At 43.0% G+C, this 20,060-nt stretch overlaps 1 protein-coding gene across 1 annotated transcript in view; it reads right to left on the reverse strand.

The window, feature by feature from the left end:
• Positions 1-20,060, reverse strand: part of LOC139419333 (CD5 antigen-like) — a 37,150-nt gene that overhangs the window by 7,505 nt on the left and 9,585 nt on the right. Inside the window, exons 2-6 of the mRNA XM_071169275.1 lie at positions 19,349-19,654; positions 18,948-19,223; positions 16,345-16,443; positions 16,153-16,241; positions 16,006-16,035 (exon numbers count right to left, since the gene is read on the reverse strand). Coding sequence (XP_071025376.1) covers positions 16,006-16,035; positions 16,153-16,241; positions 16,345-16,443; positions 18,948-19,223; positions 19,349-19,654 — 800 coding nt within the window. The remainder of the gene's footprint in view (positions 1-16,005; positions 16,036-16,152; positions 16,242-16,344; positions 16,444-18,947; positions 19,224-19,348; positions 19,655-20,060) is intronic.

Raw genomic sequence — 20,060 nt, forward strand, 5'->3', positions numbered from 1 at the left:
AAATCCACTTTTTCCGGGCTTTGCTACGGTCCGTCTGTATGGGCCGAGGTGGGTTCAATGCACCTAGTCCTGTGACTCTGGGACTTTTGTAAATGTTGTCATTTTCGCATTGGTCAAAATGATTTGAAGTTATTGCAAATGTACAAGGCTGTGTCTCGGTCTGAGAACCTAATAGAGCCACATAACTCACAGTGCACTATCGACTTAAGCTCTAGAAAAGGGTTCTAAGGTTTCAGAGCTCTAGGTCTGACGGTTCTTTGATAGTTCAAACGAAGATAACTATTGCAGGCTCTGTGTGTCTCTAAGCCCCTCACTGTCACACCATCCTTGCTGTGTGTGTGTGTGAGTTTTTCTTGGAAATTTGATGGGAGAAATGACTGATTTACAGTTCATGAGGGTTGCCTAATCAATCACACAATTGAAGTTTTGGAAAGATGTGACTTTTTGAACCCTTCAAAACAGCCCCTATGACCCCAATTTAAGGCACTTACGGTTGGCACAGGAAGCTTAAAGTAAACACATATCCTCGTTGGCGTAGGCTTTTATAGAATCGTGAGTTTTAAGTCTTTACGTTAAGAACTGACTGATTTACAGAGGGTTGAATGCAGCGTTTTCACAAATTGCAGGATGGGTATATCAAAACACCTTTAGGGTGAATTTAACCACTTCCGGTTGCTCCAGGAAGCTTAGAAACAACACAGGTAGACCTCATAGTGGCCTGATGGATGGTCATCGAAAACAGGTTCATAAGGCAATGATAACCCACATAGGCTTCAGGTTGAATTTAGGGGAGCAGGCAATGTATTCCAATGGGGAGAAAAGTCATTGCAAACTGTTTGATGTAAACACCCTGTTTTCACTGTTAAGGGTTAATGCCACACGGTTAAGGTTAGGCTTGCACAGATCGGGAAGACCTTAGGAACGTTCCTGAGGTTGACTTGTGCTTCTAACCCTAACGGTTCTACCACTGTCACCCAAAAGCACCTGACATTTAGGCCAGGCTTCATTTTGGGTCTTCTTTTTGCACGGTCGCTGCGGTCAGACTGAGTGAGCTATGGTCAAATGGGGCGTCTCATTGAACTCGGCACGGCCTAGAGACTATGGTGATGCCATTTGTTTCCCTTTCTATGATGATTTAAGCTTCTCCATTTGGGGATTTCAGCACTATTTGATGGTAAAGTTCACATTTCCCCTTTGGGATATGAAGGTGACAATAACATTTTCATGTTGATATCTGTAGAGGCACATGTGACCCTGAATACATGGCAAAAGGAATTTTGAAAATGGCCTGCACAAAAGCAGAGTTAGAGGATAACCTGTACACCCATGTTATCCTTAGGGATAAACTTGGATGTGTCAGGCTACATAAACCGGTGCACGCAGCCAGAATAACTCTGTGGCTAGTCCACCCCAACCTCCCCCCGATAAGCCCATTGAAAACGGCGTGTCTCTGTGTAACCCAGATGCCACAATATGTCCAAAACATCATTAAATCCCTACTAGTCAGGCTTCATTCCGGGCCTGTTATTTGCACGGTCGCTACGGTCAGACGGAGCGAGCTACGGTCAAATGGGGCGTCTCCTTGAACGGCACGGCCTAGAGACTACGGTGATGCCATTTTCCAAAACTTTTAGTGTTGACTTCAGTCTGTAATTTTGATGATGGTTGTTCACTGTTTAAACTTATTGCAAATACACAAAAGTCAGCCAGCAAGTCAGCGTCCATCAGTCAATAAGATATCATTCTGACACCAAACTGATACAAACTGACACCAATCCCACTTTGTCCAACTCGTTTAAAAGCCAACTATCACATATTTCAGAGCAGGCCCAAAATTCACAGCGCCTTCTGTTTAAACCATAATAAAAAAATAGAACAATTAGTTACATTCTAGTTGCGGGTCCAGTTCTGACATTATGTTTAGGCGTAGCTGAGGCGACCCCGAATTCCAGGTTTCGGCTTGATAAGTCATTCGGAGCCCGAGCAGTGACATTAATTGGTGCTGAAAATCCACTTTTTCCAGGATTTGCTACGGGGTCCTTGAATGAGATATCGGACAGAAACGTTAGAGTCCATCTCTATGGGCCGAGGCGGTTTCAATGCACCTAGTCCTGTGACTCTGGGGCATTTGTAAATGTTGTCATTTTTGCGATGGTCAAAATGAATTGAAGTCATTGCAAATGTGCAAGGCTGGTTCTCGGGCCCGAGAACCTTCTAGAGCCACATAACTCACCGTGCACGATCGACTTAAGCTCTAGAACATGCATTTAAAGATTCAGAGCTCTAGGTCTGATGGTTCTTTGTGGTTCGAATGCAGGAAACTATTGCAGGCTCTGTCTGTCTGTCAGCCCCACACTGTGTCACTTCCCATTGACTGTGTGTGATTTCAGAAAATCACAGAAAGTCACAGAAATCACGTAGAGCTCCGAAACCCGCCTTAACGGATTAGTCTGAACACGCCGCAACAGGATCTGTCACTTTTTTGAAGAAAGAAAATACAGTTCTTTAACCATAATCAATTGTACATTGTGCGATGTCTCGTAAATTACGATAGATAAATGGCTTGTTGTCTTTTTCCTAACACCATAGGGTCATGTACTTTGACGTGAAGCGGTCAAATGAGCGCTGTTTTTTACCTTTAATCCCAGAAAATGGGCCATAACTCAAAAAGCGATGAGGCCTCGACGCCATCTTGTTTCTGGGCTCATAGCCCAATTGGCCAAACCCGTGCATACCGAGTTTAATCTTCAAAGTCTTTACCATTTAGGAGAAATGGCCATGTCAAATTGGTGATGTTTTGTACATTTGCAATAAGCAGCCAGTCTCCATCTGGTGGAATTTTCCGGAACAGCGGAACTCGTGGACGTCCAGTAAGGGACAGTACATTTGCAACATGGTCATCCTCATTGATCATATGGCAAATGCTGAAAAGTGCCCTTCATGTTGGAAAGGAAGCATTCTGTGAATACTGAAGCATTGCATCAACAAGGTGGCTCTGATAATATTGAAACATTGTTTAAACGAACAAGGCGGCCCGGAGAAACTGAAACACTTTGTATCAACAAGACAACTCACATTGCAACATAGTAGTCAACACAGAGGCAGCACAAATTTTTCCCCCCCCGGGCCAGCTTGTCTGTCTGATATTATTGTGTTGAATAAGCAGCATCTGGGTGCTCATTATACTCTAAAAATAGCCCTACATCCACACTATAACTAAATAATTAGGCAAAATGTAATGACGTTATGCCAGCATTATTGATCTGGTCGTCTGTTAATTCAGGAAGGTGGACAAGCAACACTGATGGAGTGAGAGGTAGAAATGCATTATACCAGAGGTAGGTAGACTACAGGTAGGGATTAGGATGACAGAGGATGATGATGTAGGCCCAGAGCAAGAAGTTTATTTTGGGCTCGCTACAGAAGGGTATATCAAACCACTGATACAGTCCTGGACTACTAGGAGGGGAAATGGTTTTCCAAAAAGTAAAGAAAAACTTTTTTGTATTTTTCTGGGGTCACTGCAGCACAGTCATCACACCTACTTCCCTCAGCTATAATCTGTCCCCTCCCCTCCTCTCTCTCTCCACTACTCTCTCCTCTGTCCCCTTCCCTCCTCTCTCTCTCCACTACTCTCTCCTCTGTCCCCTCCCCTCCTCTCTCTCTCCACTACTCTCTCCTCTGTCCCCTTCCCTCCTCTCTCTCTCCACTACTCTCTCCTCTGTCCCCTTCCCTCCTCTCTCTCTCCACTACTCTCTCCTCTGTCCCCTTCCCTCCTCTCTCTCTCCACTACTCTCTCCTCTGTCCCCTCCCCTCCTCTCTCTCTCCACTACTCTCTCCTCTGTCCCCTTCCCTCCTCTCTCTCTCCACTACTCTCTCCTCTGTCCCCTCCACTCCTCTCTCTCTCCACAACTCTCTCCTCTGTCCCCTTCCCTCCTCTCTCTCTCCACTACTCTCTCCTCTGTCCCCTCCTCTCTCTCTCCACTACTCTCTCCTCTGTCCCCTTCCCTCCTCTCTCTCTCCACAACTCTCTCCTCTGCCCTCCTCTACTCTCTCTCTCCACTACTCTCTCCTCTGCCCTCCCCACCCCCTCCTTTCACTCTCTCGTTCTCTCTCTCTTCCTGACATATAGCATCAGGCCTGTTGAGATTGACTCAGGTCACAGACCTCTGCCATCGACACCCCCCCCTTCTCCTGCTCTAACATCAGACCAATATTAAATATAATATATACTCTCCTTCATTTACATAGAGACAGATACAATCAATCATTGACACACTGAATATACAACAGTCAGATGCATGACACCATCACAACTTAACTGACATTAGTGCCTGTCCCCAGATGGACAGTTAGGCTACAGTAAAGTACATTTACAGGTGATCACATCATTGTCCTGCTTTGAGACACATTTTTACTGTCTGCTTCCAGTTGCATGTTATTTTACTAACCCTGAAAATTATAATATATCTTATAATATCAAATCATATCTCAGTAACTGTCACAAGTGTATATCAGTATAACAGCATCATACCTGTGCTCCACAACAGGGTCATCAGTACCACTGCAGGAATCATATCTGTCTCTAACTGGGGCTCCACTGAGCGAAACAAGTCTACTGTCATGAAGAGAGGACTGAAGAGTGTGAAATACTGCTAGGCTATATGACTTCTATATCATTACTTCCTTACTAATATGATGTGACAAACCTTTAAGCAGATAAGATCAGTTAAACACACCTACCTACAGGAAACACTGACATTTGAAAAACTCCACAGGAAACTGCTGACAGAGCAGCAAAGTTACACATAGTGTCCTATAATATCACCTCTAACTTTCTACTGCTTGAGTTCACCTCTTCTAGAATATTGGCTTAACGTTCCAGCACCTAAATAGAAACAGTACCAGCACCCAAAATGAGTACTGATGAGGTCTCATGTTAGAGCAGGAGAAGGGGGGATGTGGTGTAGAAGCTAGAGGTCTGTTACCCAAGTCAACTCAACAGGCCTGATGCTATATGTCAGGGTCAGGCTGGTCTGGACCAAGAGAGGAAAAGGATACTGGTTATGATGACATCACTGGTGAGAAGTCAGTGATACAAATATATTCAGCTGATTTAAATGTGAGTTCTTCTCTCCCTCCCCCCCTGTCTCCCTCTACCAACTCAGTCTGTCATTAAGTCCTATCTCTCTCTCTCTCATCTCTCTCTCCCTCCTCCCCTGTCTCCTTCTACCAACTCAGTCTGTCAATAAGTCATATCTCTCTCTCATCTCTCTCTCCCTTCTCCCCTGTCTCCTTCTACCAACCCAGTCTGTCAGTAAGAACTAAACTCAGCAAAGAAGAAATGTCCTCTCACTGTCAACTGCGTTAATTTTCAGCAAGCTTAACATGCGTAAATATTTGTATGAACATAACAAGATTCAACACCTGAGACATGAACTGAACAAGTTCCACAGACATGTGACTAACAGAAATTGAAAAATGTGTCCCTGAACAAAGGGGGGAGAGGGTCAAAATCAAAAGTAACAGGCAATATCTGTTGTGGCCACCAGCTGCATTAAGTACTGTAGTGCATCTCCTCCTCAAAGACTGCACCATATTTGCTAGTTCTTGCTGTGAGATGTTACCCCACTCTTCCACAAAGGCACCTGCAAGTTCCCAGACATTTCAGTTCCCAGACATGCCCTAGACCTCACCCTCCGATCCAACAGGTCCCAGACGTGCTCAATGGGATTGAGATCCGGGCTCTTCGTTGGCCATGGCAGAACACTGATATTCCTGACTTGCAGGAAATCACGCACAGAACGAGCAGTATGGCTGGTGGCATTGTCATACTGGATGGTCATGTCAGGATGAGCCTGCAGGAAGGGTACCACATGAGGGAGGAGGATGGCTTCCCTGTAACGCACAGCATTGAGATTGCCTGCAATGACAACAAGCTCAGTCCGATTATGCTGTGACACACTGCCCCAGACCATGACGGACCCTCCACCTCCAATCGATCCCGCTCCAGAGTACAGGCCTCGGTGTAAACGCTCATCCCTTCCTCACCCCTGGTGAGACAAAACCGCGACTCATCAGTGAAGAGCACTTTTGCCAGTCCTGTCTGGTCCAGCGACGGTGGGTTTGTGCCCATAGGCGACGTTGTTGCCAGTGGTGTCTGGTGAGGACCTGCGTTACAACAGGCCTACAAGCCCTCAGTCCAGCCTCTCTCAGCCTATTGCGGACAGTCTGAGCACTGATGGAGGGATTGTGCGTTCCTGGTGTATATCGGGCAGTTGCTGTTGCCATCCTGTACCTGTCCCGTAGGTGTGATGTTCAGATGTACCGATCCTGTGTAGGTGTTGTTACACGTGGTCTGCCACTGCGAGGATCATCAGCTGTCCATCCTGTCTCCCTGTAGAGCTGTCTTAGGCGTCTCACAGTACGGACATTGCAATTCATTGCCCTAGCCACATCTGCAGTTGTCATGCCTCCATGCAGTATGCCTAATGCATGTTCAGGAAGATGAGCAGGGACCCTGGGCATCTTTCTTTTGGTGTTTTTCAGAGTCAGTAGAAAGGCCTCTTTAGTGTCCTAAGTTTTCATAACAGTGACCTTAATTGCCTACCATCTGTAAGCTGTTAGTGTCTTAACGACCGTTACACAGGTGCACATTCATTAATTGTTTATGGGTCACTGAACAAGCATGAAAAACAGTGTTAAACCCTTTACAATGAAGATCTGTGTAGTTATTTGGATTTTTACGAATTATCTTTGAAAGACAGGGTCCTGAAAAAGGGACATGTATTTTTTAACTGAGTTTCTCTCATCTCTCTTCCTCCTCCCCTGTCTCCTTCTCTCAACCCAGTCTGTCAGTAAGTCCTCTCTCTCTCTCTCTCTCTTTTCCTCCTCCCTTGTCTCCTTCTCTCAACCCAGTCTGTCAGTAAGTCCTATCTCTCTCTCTCTCTTTTCCTCTTCCCTTGTCTCCTTCTCTCAACCCAGTCTGTCAGTAAGTCCTTTCTCTCTCTCATCCTCCTCCCGTGTCTCCTTCTCCCAACCCAGTCTGTCAGTAAGTCCTCTCTCTCTCTCTCTCTCTCTCTCCCTCTCCCTCTCCCTCTGCTGAGATATACTGCTAGGCTATATGACTTCTATCTCATCTCTTCCTTACTTATATGATGTGACAAACCTTTAAGCAGATAAGATCAGTTAAACACACCTACATACAGGAAACACAGACATTTGAAAAAATCCACAGGAAACTGCTGACAGAGCAGCAAAGTTACACATAGTGTGTCCTATAATATCACCTCTAACTTTCTACTGCTTGAATTCACCTCTTATAGAATATTGGCTTAATGTTCCAGCACCTAAATATAAACAGTACCAGCACCCAAAATGAGTACTGATGAGGTCTCATGTTAGAGCAGGAGAAGGGGGGATGTGGTGTAGAAGCTAGAGGTCTGTTACCCAGGTCAACTCAACAGGCCTGATGCTATATGTCAGGGTCAGGCTGGGCTGGGACAAGAGAGGAAAAGGATACTGGTTATGATGACATCACTGGTGAGAAGTCAGTGATACAAATATATTCAGCTGATTTAAATGTCAGTCTTTGTCTCCCTCCTCCCCTGTCTCCTTCTACCAACTCAGTCTGTCAATAAGTCCTATCTCTCTCTCATCTCTCTCTCCCTCCTCCCCTGTCTCCTTCTACCAACTCAGTCTGTCATTAAGTCCTATCTCTCTCTCTCTCTCATCTCTCTCTCCCTCCTCCCCTGTCTCCTTCTACCAACTCAGTCTGTCAATAAGTCCTATCTCTCTCTCTCATCTCTCTCTCCCTCCTCCCCTGTCTCCTTCTACCAACTCAGTCTGTCAATAAGTCATATCTCTCTCTCATCTCTCTCTCCCTCCTCCCCTGTCTCCTTCTACCAACTCAGTCTGTCAATAAGTCCTATCTCTCTCTCTCTCTCTCTCTCTCTCTCTCTATCATCTCTCTCTCCCTCCTCCCCTGTCTCCTTCTACCAACCCAGTCTGTCAGTAAGAACTAAACTCAGCAAAAAAAGAAACGTCCTCTCACTGTCAACTGCCTTTATTTTCAGCAAACTTAACATGTATAAATATTTGTATGAACATAACAAGATTCAACAACTAAGACATAAACTGAACAAGTTCCACAGAAATGTGACTAACAGAAATGTAATATGTGTCCCTGAACAAAGGGGGGAGGGGGTCAAAATCAAAAGTAACAGGCAGTATCAGGTGTGGCCACCAGCTGCATTAAGTACTGCAGTGCATTTCCTCCTCATGGACTGCACCAGATTTACCAGTTATTGCTGTGGGATGTTACCCCACTCTTCCACCAAGGCAAGTTCCCAGACATTTCTGGGGAGAATGGCCCTAGAATGCTAGAATGGGGAGGAGGACAATAAACAACAGAACGTATGGTGCTAGAATGGAGAGGAGTTCAGCAAATAACAGAATGTATGGTGCTAGAATGGAGAGGTCAATAAACAATATATTTAGATTCTCTTCACAACTAGACAGTTACAGTACATTTGACCTTAAAGTAAAATCCTAATTGTATATGTACTTGCCTATATAGACACACTTCCCATGGTTTGACAGTAAAAAACTTGCTACAAAGACTATTTTCCTGACTGTCTCTACTGATGGCCTCTAACAGCAGAATAAAATAAGTGGGATATTTAAACAGCACTGAAACAGAGTAGGTTGCTAGTTGACGATGTGTTGTAAATTGTTTCAATGCTGCCGTCTACAGATCTTCTAATGTATTGTAATACCACATGTACCAATACAGTAGAATAGACAGGGACACTGTGTAATGATACAATGACCCTCCATCCAATGTTCTGCTGCTGTTGTGCAACATTGTGACGCCACTGACATGTTTACAGGTTGCCATGCCGACGAAAGAGAAGGTGTTTTCATTCTGTAACAAGGCCTTCACTTCAGTCTGGATGGCTGGTTGACTGCAGACAGGTTACACAGTATCAGTGGAGGTGTTAGGCTGTTTCTGCTCTCCTCCCAACTACTAATGGAATTGTCCTGCCAATGCAACGTCTGAAAATGTATCCAGTCACTACTGTAAGTCTCTCTGGATAAGAGCGTCTGCTAAATGACTCACATGTTCAATGTGTAACTGACAGTTAGACTTACAGGTTATGTCGTTGTCTTTTGTTTGAATTGTTTACGTGTCCGCTGTGCGGGGGAAATGATAATACAAGCGGAACTACGTAGCTAATTGTAATTGTTGTAACGGGGATCCTTATTGTAGCAACACACTTTTGGAGGGAAGGCAATCCTGCGCTGCGTCAGCTAAGTTTTCATGTCATCGGGTGTAGTTCATAAAGGTTGAAGAGTGTATGTTAGGATGAAGTGTGAATTCATGCCAGGAATAATAAGTGTGAAGTTTGATTTCCTCCCTTCTGTAATAAGCAGCCGTATTTTTTCAAGAGGTATTTTCTCCTTTATTCATGTGTTTAATCTGAACCCGTTATAACGCCGGTTAAACTGTTATGTATGTAGGCACTTCAGAGTTATACCAAGCTAATAAGTCACTCGTAAGATAAGGTTGTAAGAGTGTGCTTAACTGTATTTTTCATTTACTTTATAGTTCTCACGGAAGGTGATAATTCTGACTAAAACTACAGAATAAAGCCGCCAGTTAAAATCAAGGAACGGTTGTGCTCGTGGTTACTGAAGGGAGCTACACAATGTAATGTTCAGGTTGACAATATCAATGGAATAGACCAAAGCAGAGCCATGTATTTAGATATGAACAGATATCTCGATTGAGGATAATGTCAGTATTTAGCTACGTTATTAGCTGTTTTGCTCACCAAAGGTGGAACAAAGTGAAACTGGTGATGTCAAAGCCTCAGTTCCGGGAGAGTAGTGGGTGAAACCATTCACCTCAGGAAAAAGGGTGATATAAATTACGTTTCCTTTCATTATGTGTTACTGAATTCATTAAAATATTTGCTGCCATTGTAGTAAGGTTGGTAAAACGAGAGGTCTTCGGACTTACCATTTTTGTATAATTTTCTTTGAAAGAACAACTAGTGTGTTTTGAGTGCTTCTCCCCTATTTGGGAAGTTGGTCTGCCCGCTCCTCAGTCTGACAGATATTCTGAGAGCAGGTTCGAGTCCTCTTCCTCTGTACATAAAAACTGTTTCAAACTGTATAACACAATAGTGGTTTTGGAAAACTGGTTCATATATCCTAAAGTCAATAGCGAATGTGGCTCTGTAGATATTTATTTAGCCGTTCATGAATTGAAGACCTATTTCAGCCAGTTAACCAAGTTGTTGCTGTCTTAGCTAGCCGTGTTAATGACGAGCTAACGAGCACCGTTGGTCTCTGCACTACAATGTCACGCTAGTTATTACCAGCAGGTGATTTACTACCAGGTGACTTGTTGAAATATTAAGTGAATGTTTATTTTCTTATTACCTTAAAAGGTTTATTAAAAGGGTTGTACTTGTGCTCTGTATTTATGGATTAATATCACTTCACATTGAGGGTTTGTATCAATAACGTTACTGTTGCTCCTATCTAACAGATATCTTGTGTCCTACCTAACCATGTATCACTACTGTTGCTCCTGTCTAACAGATATCTTGTGTCCTACCTAACCATGTATCACTACTGTTGTTCCTATCTAACAGATATCTTGTGTCCTACCTAACCATGTATCACTACTGTTGTTCCTATCTAACAGATATCTTGTGTCCTACCTAACCATGTGTCACTACTGTTACTCCTATCTAACAGATATCTTGTGGCCTACCTAACCATGTGTCACTACTGTTGTTCCTATCTAACAGATATCTTGTGTCCTACCTAACCATGTGTCACTACTGTTGTTCCTATCTAACAGATATCTTGTGTCCTACCTAACCATGTGTCACTACTGTTGTTCCTATCTAACAGATATCTTGTGTCCTACCTAACCATGTATCACTACTGTTGTTGTTTCTATCTAACAGATATCTTGTGTCACTACTGTTGTTCCTATCTAACAGATATCTTGTGTCCTACCTAACCATGTGTCACTACTGTTACTCCTATCTAACAGATATCTTGTGGCCTACCTAACCATGTGTCACTACTGTTGTTCCTATCTAACAGATATCTTGTGTCCTACCTAACCATGTGTCACTACTGTTGTTCCTATCTAACAGATATCTTGTGTCCTACCTAACCATGTGTCACTACTGTTCCTATCTAACAGATATCTTGTGTTCTACCTAACCATGTATCACTACTGTTGTTGTTTCTATCTAACAGATATCTTGTGTCACTACTGTTGTTCCTATCTAACAGATATATAGTGTCCTACCTAACCATGTGTCACTACTGTTGTTCCTATTGTAGCGGTATTTATTAGAGAGGGGTAAAGAAAGCTTTTGTTCGGGCGCCAGGCAGGTATTAACCATGCCGAAAGGAAAAGAGTAGAATAGAGAGAACCACTACCAGACCCACACACACATCAGCAGAAGAGACTGCCTAGAGTGTAGCCTGTTTACCAGATAGCCAGTGGAGAGAAAAGAGAATACACACCATATAAAACCCACATCACAGCACAGGATTAACCCCAACAAGAATACCTCATACAATAATAGTAATAATGGCAGAGCAATTCAACAGCAACTTCATACAAGAATGAACCCAGTCATCAACATAGGATTTGCAATAATCTGTATTATTTTCTAGTGGATGAGTGCAGAGGGTATGAATGTGGGGGGTGTTTATCGACACAACAAAGGCCTTAAAAATGTCCAGTCTTCTCGGCCACATCTCAATACAGTTCACATAACAATACACAATTTGCAAGCAACCTCCCTTTTAACTGAAATGTCCAAATACTTCTGGCAGGGCAATAATAGTACAGCTCTAATGAACTTCAATGGGAAGTGCATTGGAAAAATAGAGAGTCTGTTGCAGGGTAAAACACTGGAACGATAGAGGGAGTTTGTTGGTTTGTATGTTAAAGCTTCGCAACAATGTTGCTACTAATCCATGCGATCCATAACGGGCGCGGTCCCAAACGAAAACAACCACGACCTAGAGCAATTACACCGATGATTGAGTTAAATACTCTATAAACTACACACGCTGAAAAAACAAACAAAACTTCTACAGCACACACAATCAAACTGTCGCGCCACCAAAGAGCCCCTCCCCAAAGAGCTGAACGAGCTCTCTTTATTTTCTCCTTCCTTACTGCTCATGCGCTCTTAAAGTGGCAGTGCACGGTGAAGGCTCCGTGCAGATTTCGCCACACTATCTAACAGATATGTCCTACCTAACCATGTATCACTACTGTTGTTCCTATCTAACAGATATCTTGTGTCCTACCTAACCATGTATCACTACTGTTGTTCCTATCTAACAGATATCTTGTGTCCTACCTAACCATGTATCACTACTGTTGTTCCTATCTAACAGATATATTGTATCACTACTGTTGTTCCTATCTAACAGATATCTTGTGTCCTACCTAACCATGTATCACTACTGTTGTTCCTATCTAACAGATATCTTGTGTCCTACCTAACCAGTGAACATGTGACCGTCCTGTCAATGCCTGTCATCACTGTTAGATATCTTTTACTGCAGATAAAAACTGAGTCAACCTGAAGTGTTGGTGTCTGTGTGCCTTTCTTCTGGGGGGCGATGTGAAGTTGGTTCCACCAGGTGTCTGTACTATATAAACACTGCTAATACAACAATAGTGCTGGGTGTCTGTACTCCAGAAACACTGCTAATCCAACAATAGTGCTAGGTGTCTGTACTACATAAACACTGTTAATCCAACAATAGTGCTAGGTGTCTGTACTATATAAACACTGCTAATCCAACAATAGTGCTAGGTGTCTGTACTATATAAACACTGCTAATCCAACAATAGTGCTGGGTGTCTGTACTACAGAAACACTGCTAATCCAACAATAGTGCTAGGTGTCTGTACTCCAGAAACACTGCTAATCCAACAATAGTGCTAGATGTCTGTACTATATAAACACTGCTAATACAACAATAGTGCTGGGTGTCTGTACTCCAGAAACACTGCTAATCCAACAATAGTGCTAGGTGTCTGTACTCCAGAAACACTGCTAATCCAACAATAGTGCTAGATGTCTGTACTATATAAACACTACTAATACAACAATAGTGCTAGGTGTCTGTACTATATAAACACTACTAATCCAACAATAGTGCTAGGTGCCTGTACTACAGGTTCACACTTGAATTAAAATCTAAATTTCTTAGATTCTTCCCAAAACTCAAACGTGGTCTCCTGATGTGGTTTAAGCATTGTTATATACATTGTTATGTACTTGTATTGTTTTTCTGTTTAAAAAGTCTGACTTTGAGAATGACTGTATAGTACTAGGACTATATACAGGTCAGTACCTGGCTCTCCAGAGAAGACAGGCTATGTGCACACAACCCACAAAATGAGGTGGAAACTGAGATGCACTTCCTAACCTTCTGCCAAATGTACCAGTTAATTCATACTGTATGTTGTAGTCTGTCCAAAAGGGGAATCACACAGACTGATCTCAGTTAATTCATACTGTATGTTGTAGTCTGTCCAAGAGGGGAATCACACAAGACTGATCTCAGTTAATTCATACTGTATGTTGTATTCTGTCCAAGAGGGGAATCACACAAGACTGATCTCAGTTAATTCATACTGTATGTTGTAGTCTGTCCAAGAGGGGAATCACACAGACTGATCTCAGTTCATTCATACTGTATGTTGTATTCTGTCCAAGAGGGGAATCACACAGACTGATCTCAGTTAATTCATACTGTATGTTGTAGTCTGTCCAAGAGGGGAATCACACAGACTGATCTCAGTTAATTCATAATGTATGTTGTAGTCTGTCCAAGAGGGGAATCACACAGACTGATCTCAGTTAATTCATACTGTATGTTGTAGTCTGTCTAATAATTAAATCACACAAGACTGACAGCCTGTAATTTTATTAAAAGCATTCAGTTGATTACATGGCAGTTTAGAGAGCAACATCACAACAATAATCTACTTCATAATCAATATAACATTTATAATCAATAACATTATCTATATACTACTAACAACATAACACTAATCTACATCATAATCAATATCATAATGTTTATAATCAATAACATCATGAGAGGTAAACAACAACAAACCCCTTTATTAAAAAACGTTTCAAAATACAAAGAATGAACAGATGATTATAATAATACCTGGACTAATAATGGAGACACTTCAAGATAAAGAATCTAAGAGACACTAAATAAGATAAAGAATCTGACACTAAATAAGATTTCGAATCTAAGAGACACTAAATAAGATTTTGAATCTAAGAGACACTAAATAAGATAAAGAATCTAAGAGACACTAAATAAGATAAAGAATCTAAGAGACACTAAATAAGACAAAAAAAATAAAGATAAGAAGCAATACTTGAACATGAAACAGCTGCTCTCTTAAAATAATTAAAAACCGATTGTTACCAAATTCCCATGTTACCCAAACCCCATGTTACCAAAACTCCATGTTACCCAAAACCCCATGTTACCAGAACCCCATGTTACCCAAACCCCATGTTACCCAAAACCCCATGTTACCCAAAACCCCATGTTACCCAAAAACCCCATGTTACCCAAACCCCATGTTACCCAAAACTCCATGTTACCCAAACCCCATGTTACCCAAAAACCCCATGTTACCCCCAAACCCCATGTTACCCAAAACCCCATGTTACCCAAAACCCAAAACCTCATGTTACCCAAAACCCCATGTTACCCAAAACCCCATGTTACCAAAACCCCATGTTACCAAAACCCCATGTTACCCAAAACCCCATGTTACCCAAAACCCCATGTTACCCCAAACCCCATGTTACCCAAAATCCCATGTCACCCGAACCCCATGTTACCCGAACCCCATGTTACCCAAAAAACCCATGTTACCCAAACCCCATGTTACCAAACCCCATGTTACCCAAAACCCCATGTTACCCAAAACCCCATGTTACCCAAAACCCCATGTGACCCAAACCTCATGTTATCCAAAATCCCATGTTACCCAAAATCCCATGTTACCCAAAAAAACCCATGTTACCAAAACCCCATGTCACCCGAACCCCATGTTACCCGAACCCCATGTTACCCCAAAACCCCATGTTACCCAAACCCCATGTTACCAAACCCCATGTTACCCAAAACCCCATGTTACCCAAAACCCCATGTGACCCAAACCTCATGTTATCCAAAATCCCATGTTACCCAAAATCCCATGTTACCCAAAAAACCCATGTTACCAAAACCCCATGTTACCCCAAACCCCATGTTACCCCAAAACCCCCATGTTACCCAAAACCCCATGATACCCAAAACCCCAAACCCCATGTTACCAAAACCCCATGTTACCCAAAACCCCATGTTACCCAGAACCCCATGTTACCCAGAACCCCATGTTACCAAAACCCCATGTTACCCAAAACCCCATGTTACCCAAAACCCCATGTTACCCAAAACCCCATGTTACCAAAACCCCATGTTACCCAAAACCCCATGTTACCCAAACCCCATGTTACCCAAACCCCATGTTACCAAAATTCCATGTTACCAAAACCCCATGTTACCCAAAACCCCATGTTACCCAAACCCCATGTTTCTCTGGTGGTAAAAAACAAACTAAATGAATAATGGTGGTTGCAGTCACTCCTTTTAGATTTCTTCCAAGGTTCTAGAAAGAGAAACTAATTCTGAACTTGTTATTAAAATTAGAACCACTTCAGGTTTGTCACCACATTTTAAACACCAGTCCACTGCTGACCATCGATTTAAAACACAAAACTGACCTAAGATCAGCATATAGGGTCAGATTCATTCTACTCCTACTCCGTCCCCTGGGCTGCTCTCTCCTCTCCCGGTCCAGCTTCAGCTCTGGAGCTCAGAGAGACCATCTCCATGGCATTGACAAAGATCCATGCTGCTCACCCTGTTCACTCTCTTCTGCCTCCTGGTGGGCTAGGTAGACACAGCACCAACAGTCAGACATTTACTCTCTAGTATCTCCATTCTCTCCCCCTCACCCTCTCACCCTCTAGTTTAAATGACTTGTAACGTCTGAGTAAATGTCTTTACCTTGTAGTACAGGTAGGAGGTGGTGATGGTTGTCAGTAGGGTCAGCAGCACTACAACGTGTCTGATGATGAAGGCTGGCAGAGGAGAAGCTGCAAACAGAAACACCTTTGATGAGGGGACTGATCAACATCACATAGATCTGTGGGAAATCTGTCAATGACAAAGTTATAAGTCTGGTTCATGTTCAGTTACCTGTGATGGTGAGGGAGAGGAGCTCGCTCTCAGAGGAGAAGTTATGAGAGAAAACATAATTGTCATAAACACAGCTGTAGGTCCCTTGGTGGGAGTCATCTGCAGCAGGGAAGAGGAAGGCAGCAGAGTGATTGACAGCTGGCTGGGTCTGGGTTCTGTTGGAGCCGGTGAACGTGAGGTGGAAGGAGCCTACTGGGTACTGTGGCTGAGTGGAGCAGGTGATGGTGAAGTTGTAGCCCCTGAACATCTCGGGCCCCTGGTGGCCCCTGGAGACCCCTCCCATTGAGTCAGTCAGGAAGATATCAGGCTGGACCAGGAGATCTGTAACAATAAAAGAGAACAAGAAAAACCTCTTCAACTAGTTTCCTATAGATATGACAATAACATCAGCATGTAACAGTGCCAGCCATCCTCCCTCACAGGGCAACATGAGTAGTGGGCCTACAGTCACTGAGACAACATATGTTGATATCAGGCTTAAGCAGGACATCTGGAACAAGAGGAGAGAAAAAGAAAACGTAGCTCCTCAACTACTTTCCTCATTTAGATGTGACAATAACATGACATGTGACAGTGGTAGTGAGTAGAGACGTTCACTGAGATAACACTCACATACAAAAGCATTCTGGGATATTTAAGGTGTATTTGATTCCTACTTGACTGAGTAATCTATTTAGTAAAGCAGACTGACAAGCTAAACAGTCATCATGAGAGGTGCAGAGGAAGTTGTATGAATGAAGGATGTTGATATTTCCTGAGCAGATCACTGTGAGTCCAGGAAGGAGATATAATACATGGACAAAAGTATGTGGAACTCAGCAGTGAGTTTTTCAATCATATATTTGTACGCTTTATGCGCTTCTGAGGTTCGTTCTGTGAGTTTTTGTGGTCTACCACTTCGCAGCTGAGCCGTTGTTGCTCCTAGATGTGCCACCTAATGTCCACCTACTTTTGGCCATATACAGTGCCTTGCGAAAGTATTCGGCCCCCTTGAACTTTGCGACCTTTTGCCACATTTCAGGCTTCAAACATAAAGATATAAAACTGTATTTTTTTGTGAAGAATCAACAACAAGTGGGACACAATCATGAAGTAGAACGACATTTATTGGATATTTCAAACTTTTTTAACAAATCAAAAACTGAAAAATTGGGCGTGCAAAATTATTCAGCCCCCTTAAGTTAATACTTTGTAACGCCACCTTTTGCTGCGATTACAGCTGTAAGTCGCTTGGGATATGTCTCTATCAGTTTTGCACATCGAGAGACTGAAATGTTTTCCCATTCCTACTTGCAAAACAGCTCGAGCTCAGTGAGGTTGGATGGAGAGCATTTGTGAACAGCAGTTTTCAGTTCTTTCCACAGATTCTCGATTGGATTCAGGTCTGGACTTTGACTTGGCCATTCTAACACCTGGATATGTTTATTTTGAACCATTCCATTGTAGATTTTGCTTTATGTTTTGGATCATTGTCTTGTTGGAAGACAAATCTCCGTCCCAGTCTCAGGTCTTTTGCAGACTCCATCAGGTTTTCTTCCAGAATGGTCCTCTATTTGGCTCCATCCATCTTCCCATCAATTTGAACCATCTTCCCTGTCCCTGCTGAAAAAAAGCAGGCCCAAACCATGATGCTGCCACCACCATGTTTGACAGTGGGGATGGTGTGTTCAGCTGTGTTGCTTTTACGCCAAACATAACGTTTTGCATTGTTGCCAAAAAGTTCAATTTTGGTTTCATCTGACCAGAGCACCTTCTTCCACATGTTTGGTGTGTCTCCCAGGTGGCTTGTGGCAAACTTTAAACGACACTTTTTATGGATATCTTTAAGAAATGGCTTTCTTCTTGCCACTCTTCCATAAAGGCCAGATTTGTGCAATATACGACTGATTGTTGTCCTATGGACAGAGTCTCCCACCTCAGCTGTAGATCTCTGCAGTTCATCCAGAGTGATCATGGGCCTCTTGGCTGCATCTCTGATCAGTCTTCTCCTTGTATGAGCTGAAAGTTTAGAGGGACGGCCAGGTCTTGGTAGATTTGCAGTGGTCTGATACTCATTCCATTTCAATATTATCGCTTGCACAGTGCTCCTTGGGATGTTTAAAGCTTGGGAAATCTTTTTGTATCCAAATCCGGCTTTAAACTTCTTCACAACAGTATCTCGGACCTGCCTGGTGTGTTCCTTGTTCTTCATGATGCTCTCTGCGCTTTTAACGGACCTCTGAGACTATCACAGTGCAGGTGCATTTTATACGGAGACTTGATTACACACAGGTGGATTGTATTTATCATCATTAGTCATTTAGGTCAACATTGGATCATTCAGAGATCCTCACTGAACTTCTGGAGAGAGTTTGCTGCACTGAAAGTAAAGGGGCTGAATAATTTTGCACGCCCAATTTTTCAGTTTTTGATTTGTTAAAAAAGTTTGAAATATCCAATCATTGTCGTTCCACTTCATGATTCTGTCCCACTTGTTGTTGATTCTTCACAAAAAAAATACAGTTTTATATCTTTATGTTTGAAGCCTGAAATGTGGCAAAAGGTCGCAAAGTTCAAGGGGGCCGAATACTTTCGCAAGGCACTGTAGTGTATCTTGTTATTACCTGAGCAGATCACTGTGAGTCCAGGACGGAGATAAAAACTTCTGGAACACTCCCTCAGTGAAGACTCAGACCCATAACAGAAAACTCCAATCCCTCTAGTGGTGTTTCCAGGTAGTGCTGAAACAGTGGAGCCACAACCCATCTGTCTACACACTACTGCAGCTGCATTCTCCTTGTTCCAGTCAGCTCCCACAGTCCTCCACTCTCCCTGGTCGTACCGCTCCACTCCACCAACACAGCGACTGTCTCCTCCCACCAGCCTCACATCATCAGGCTCTGAGAAAAGAAAAGAGAGAGACAGTAATCTTACTATTTTCTCACTAAAACTCACCTATATTGTCTCTCATATTCCTCACTCCAGGTGAGAAACAATGTTGATTGAGTGACAAACTGTTTCTTACCTGAGCAGGTGAGTCCAACAGCATTACCAGGTAGGCAGGTGTTGTTTTCTCTGTCTGAGGTGTCACAGTCCAGGAGAAGGGACTCTCTGCCTTTACACTGGAACTCTTTATCCCAGGTCTGACCCTCACCTCCTCCATAGAGCCCCCCCTGTAGAGCTGCAGGAGACCCACAGCCAAGCTCCCCACAGACTACCTCTGCATCCTGCCGGTCAAAGTCAGCTTCACACACTGAGGCCCAGGACTGATTGGACTTCACCTCCACTCTCCCAGAGCAGAGACCAGCTCCATCCACAAGCCGCACAGAGTCTGGAGAAAAAGAGTTGGTTGAACATTCAATCAGTTTTGTTGATGACACTGTCAAGGACTAAACACAAATATGTTGGATAAAAGATTGTAGTTTGCTATGTTTGATACTGTAAGAGGTAGAAATGGGTTCTTAGTCACTCAGGATAGGGTTGGGAATAATGCAGGCAGGAGACAGGAATAAGTTCACTTCACTTTATAGAAAATAAACAGCTGGACATCCATCAGGCAGCTTCACTTCAGTACCATCTGAACTACAATGATCTGCCCATGAACATCTCCCATAAACCAATATGACAAACACAAATATAATGTTTAAATACATCTGACATCTCTCCCTCTATTTAAATGAAATAAAAACACATAAAACATGATACATGGTAATATTGTATAATGTATAAATAAATCT

Source organism: Oncorhynchus clarkii, chromosome 10 (genome assembly GCF_045791955.1).
Source record: "Oncorhynchus clarkii lewisi isolate Uvic-CL-2024 chromosome 10, UVic_Ocla_1.0, whole genome shotgun sequence".
Taxonomy (NCBI): Eukaryota; Metazoa; Chordata; class Actinopteri; order Salmoniformes; family Salmonidae; genus Oncorhynchus; species Oncorhynchus clarkii.